At 33.1% G+C, this 3,867-nt stretch overlaps 1 protein-coding gene across 1 annotated transcript; it reads right to left on the bottom strand.

Annotated features, from left to right (window-relative positions):
• Positions 1-3,651, bottom strand: LOC142607054 (glycosyltransferase BC10-like). Its single transcript, XM_075778463.1, has 2 exons — positions 2,622-3,651; positions 1-749 (listed from the first exon to the last, which is right to left on the bottom strand). The coding sequence occupies exons 1-2, from the start codon at positions 3,153-3,155 to the stop codon at positions 105-107; spliced, it is 1,179 nt and encodes a 392-aa protein (XP_075634578.1). The 5' UTR covers positions 3,156-3,651; the 3' UTR covers positions 1-104.
• Positions 3,652-3,867: the final 216 nt, after the last annotated feature.

Raw genomic sequence — 3,867 nt, 5'->3', positions numbered from 1 at the left:
TTTTGTACTATAGTTTTCTTTATTAAAAAAAAAAAAAAGATTTTGTACCATAGTATTAATACAATTGAATGAATAACAAATGGTATTGAAATATCTAAACCTAGCTAGCTGTTGAAGTGCATGACCTTTGGTGCAAACCTCAACAGCCTATCCAAAGTACCAAGTGGAAACTTCCTCGCAAACAAGAAGCAAATATTTGTTATCCTTCCATTATACTCACACAAACTTCCACTCCTCAATACCTTCAAAAACGCAGGGGTCACTTGTGCTCTTTGATACTCAGCTGGGTGTGCTCCACGCCTTGACCAATCGACCCTAGTCAAACTCCTATTTGAATTGTTCTCCCAAAACTCTATACTCACAAATGTTGGCAAATAATGTTCATCAGCATAACATCCACCATGGCAATGCTTCTGAAAAATTGGGAAATATTTTCGATCAGACACGACTTCAATGGCGAGGTCTCGATCCATTTCGAACCATTGGGACCCTTTTCTCCATTGCCTAACTGTGATTTTTGGGTACATGTGGGTATTATATCGTCCACGTCCAACGGGGCTAATATCATCATAAGCCATTACAAAATTTTGGGTGGAGTTTATGAGGTAAGAGTAAACTGTGGAGAAGTTGAAGAGAGGAATGCATGCCTCTGAGAGAAGTACAAAACGTTGGTTTGAGAAATCAAGGAGTGCATTTGCTAGTAAGCGGCGCTCAGCCTCAATCATGTTCACCTGACCCCATCCAACTTCCTGCATCAATTTGGTATGAAGATCAATCAAGAGTAATCTAGGAAACATGTCACAACTTGTTAAAAAAACACAAAACGTATCCGTAGTATTACTCTTTATCTAATTTTCTTTTTGAAATGAAGTTAAATAAAAATTATTATGTGATAATATATATTCCTATAATTATATATGAGATTTTATTAACGCATGCACTAAGGGCACACAATAGTATACTATTTTTTTAAAAAAAATTTATCGAAAATTAAGAAAATTTTGACAACTCTTTCAATTCTCAATAAATTTTTTTTCCAAAAATGGATTTGTTGACCCTTATATATAATCTAATCTTCAATTTTTTTCTCATCTCTTACTTTTCGAATGTCACCATTTCAGTACTTTTTTTTTTTTTTAATTTTATGTCGCATTCCAGTTTGGTCTCATTGGTCACGTCTCACAGAACGAGTGAGTAAAAGTACAAAACAAAATCTTTGCAATGAAACTGAAACTATTTTTGGAGTTTTCGAACACATGCATGGTTTTTTTTTTTTTTTTTATGGAACATGCATGGTCTTATACATGCCAAAAATGGGAAACCATAACTATAAAAGCTGCTATAACTTAATAAGGCACACCTTGGTTTGGGCCTTTGGGGCCTCTGTCCTCTAGTCTACTTTAATTGGAGGCTGAGTTACGGATACATGGGTCTTTGTTTTCAATTATGCATAAGTGGGTTCCACTTATACATAATGTGGTATGCTAACCATAGATGAATGTTTTTGAGGGGATTAACCATAGATGAATGTAAGAAGATTTATTCAAGAATAATAATGATAATTATAATAAATATATAAGAATGGAAAATTAGGCCTGGGAGTGTTGGGACCTTCGAAGAAATGAGACCAGAGACCAGAGACCAGAGACCGCGTCTTCCTTGGGATAATAATTGAGTAACCAAACTGGCTCTACAATACAAAGTTGACCAATAAAATCTTCAAGTTTATTTCACTCGTTCTTTCCAATTTCTATAAATGAAACCGCAAAATTTACTCTTTTGCCCCCCTTTAGTTCTCTTTTGCTTTCATTGCAATTTCTACTTTTAGGAGCAACTCTCCCATTTTTGGGATGTCTCAAACACTAATCAGATTTACGTATTGTGAGCAATAAATCTCATAAGATAATTTTTCTGTTTATAGAGCCTAAAAATTAGGTGATTATCTGTACGAGGCAATATAGTTTTTGTTGGCATTGCCATTTACCTTAGGTCTTAATTGGCCAGGATATCTAGTTAGATATATATATATATATATATATATATATATGTTTATATTGTTTAATGAGGAAGTATATCTAGTGAAGAAATACCTATTAAACTCTCTACATTAATTGGATAAGCAATTAACTTATTAGAATTTTGGTACATTTTCGTAGCCACAATTATACTTCTATTCAAACTTATTTTTAAACTAAAATAACCCTATGAAAAAAAATTATACCAAACAAAACTACGGATATTCCATTATTCAAATCACATATTCTAAAAAAAAAAAAATGATAATAATCTATTACCGACATGATTTTTTGGTAAATCAAAATTAGATTAGTTCTATGCAATTAAATTATGAGATGGAGAACAAAGACTGCTATCCTATATTGTTTTCACTTTTCATCATTAGCTTAAAATGCACTTTGAGCGTCTTTTTTCAAAGTATAACTTTTTTAAACTTTGTTTTTTAGTATAATTTTTTCAGACGACCCCTGAAAAACAAGCTGGACCAAACAGGCAATAGGTAAATTTTATAGACTTATACTAATGCATATTATCAATTTAAGGTGGATAATAAAAACTCAATTAGTTCATCAAAAAAAGAAAAAAAAAATGGTAAAGAAACTGACCTGACTAGGAATTCTTCGGCCACGAAACACTGGACTTTCTGGCACTGATTGATTATAAGATGGACTTGAATGCACATAAATTGAGTACAAGCCTTCATGCCCCTTAAAGAATTTCTCCCACAGAGGAGCCATTATAACAGGACCCTTTGTCAAGAATAAGAAAGCAACCTTGGGAACTCGATTAAATGGATACTCTCGAATCTGAGGAGCCATTGAAGCTCTCCATAGCAATTCTTCATCATTCATGTCATGCATGACTTCAGGCAGTTTTAGGTACTCTGTCAATCCTATGTGACCAACTTCAGCTTTCAAATTCGGCACTAGAAATTGCGATGATGTTGAATTAGCGGAAAACGAGAATTTGGCGAATTGTAGATTAAAGGAGAAGTTTTTGAGGTAGAAACTAAATATGACACCAAAGGTCAAACCAAAAGCAAAGAGGAGGAAATAAAAAAGAATTTTTTGTAGCTGTAACTGGGCATTATTGAAAAGCTTGGAAACTGAGATTATTGAGTTTTCTTTTGGAGCCTTCATTTTAGAAGAACTACTAGCAATTTGTGTGGTAATTTAAAACAAACTCACAACTTCCTTTTTATTTTTCTTTACAAGAAAGCTCTAGTACTGCTCAGTAGGAAGATGAACAGTTCCTAAGTTGATGCAAAAGGTTCTCTTCTTTGAGGACAAGAGATACAAATCTCCAGTCTAAAAAATTCAATTACAACAAAATTGGATGCTATATATCATTCAAACAATAATAGTAATGATATTTGATAAGTATATCTGAATCAAAAATATAACAAGAAAAAGAGTACGCAGTGACTATAATACAATTGAATAAATCAAGAAATTCTGAAACCTGTATCAGAAAGAAGGGATATGTTGTTGATAGATTCACAGGGAGAGAGAGAGAGAGAGAGAGAGATGGCTTAGAGAGATATGATTGTGCCCTTAGCCATCCACACGCTGTTGAATGTTGATGATGGCTTTCTAGACTTATGGGGTAGGGAGACTCGTCAGGTTTCACCTTCTTTCATTCTAAAGCAGTTTTAAGTTGATCATGCCAGTTTAGGACCTTTTTTTTTTTTAATTTTTATAATTCATACATATAGCCGATTATTATAATTTCACCTTGTATATATAATTAAATAATAAAAGAAAAATGGAAAAAGCAATGAATGGTTAAATAAAAATCAAAACCGCTTGGTGCCGTATGTTACTGCGAGACCTGAAACGACAAATTACAGAC

The sequence above is a fragment of the Castanea sativa genome, chromosome 8 (genome assembly GCF_040712315.1).
Source record: "Castanea sativa cultivar Marrone di Chiusa Pesio chromosome 8, ASM4071231v1".
Taxonomy (NCBI): domain Eukaryota; kingdom Viridiplantae; phylum Streptophyta; class Magnoliopsida; order Fagales; family Fagaceae; genus Castanea; species Castanea sativa.
The sequence above is the reverse complement of the archived record's forward strand: the minus strand, read 5'-3'. Positions and strand labels throughout refer to the sequence as shown.

What these genes read in the sequence shown, in the direction of transcription:
- LOC142607054 (XM_075778463.1), bottom strand. Translation starts at nt 3,155, where the DNA reads ATGAAGGCTCCAAAAGAAAACTCAATAATCTCAGTTTCCAAGCTTTTC. An exon ending in GCCGAAGAATTCCTAGTCAG is followed by an intron (nt 750 to 2,621) that starts GTCAGTTTCTTT and finishes AAATTGATGCAG; the next exon opens with GAAGTTGGATGGGGTCAGGT.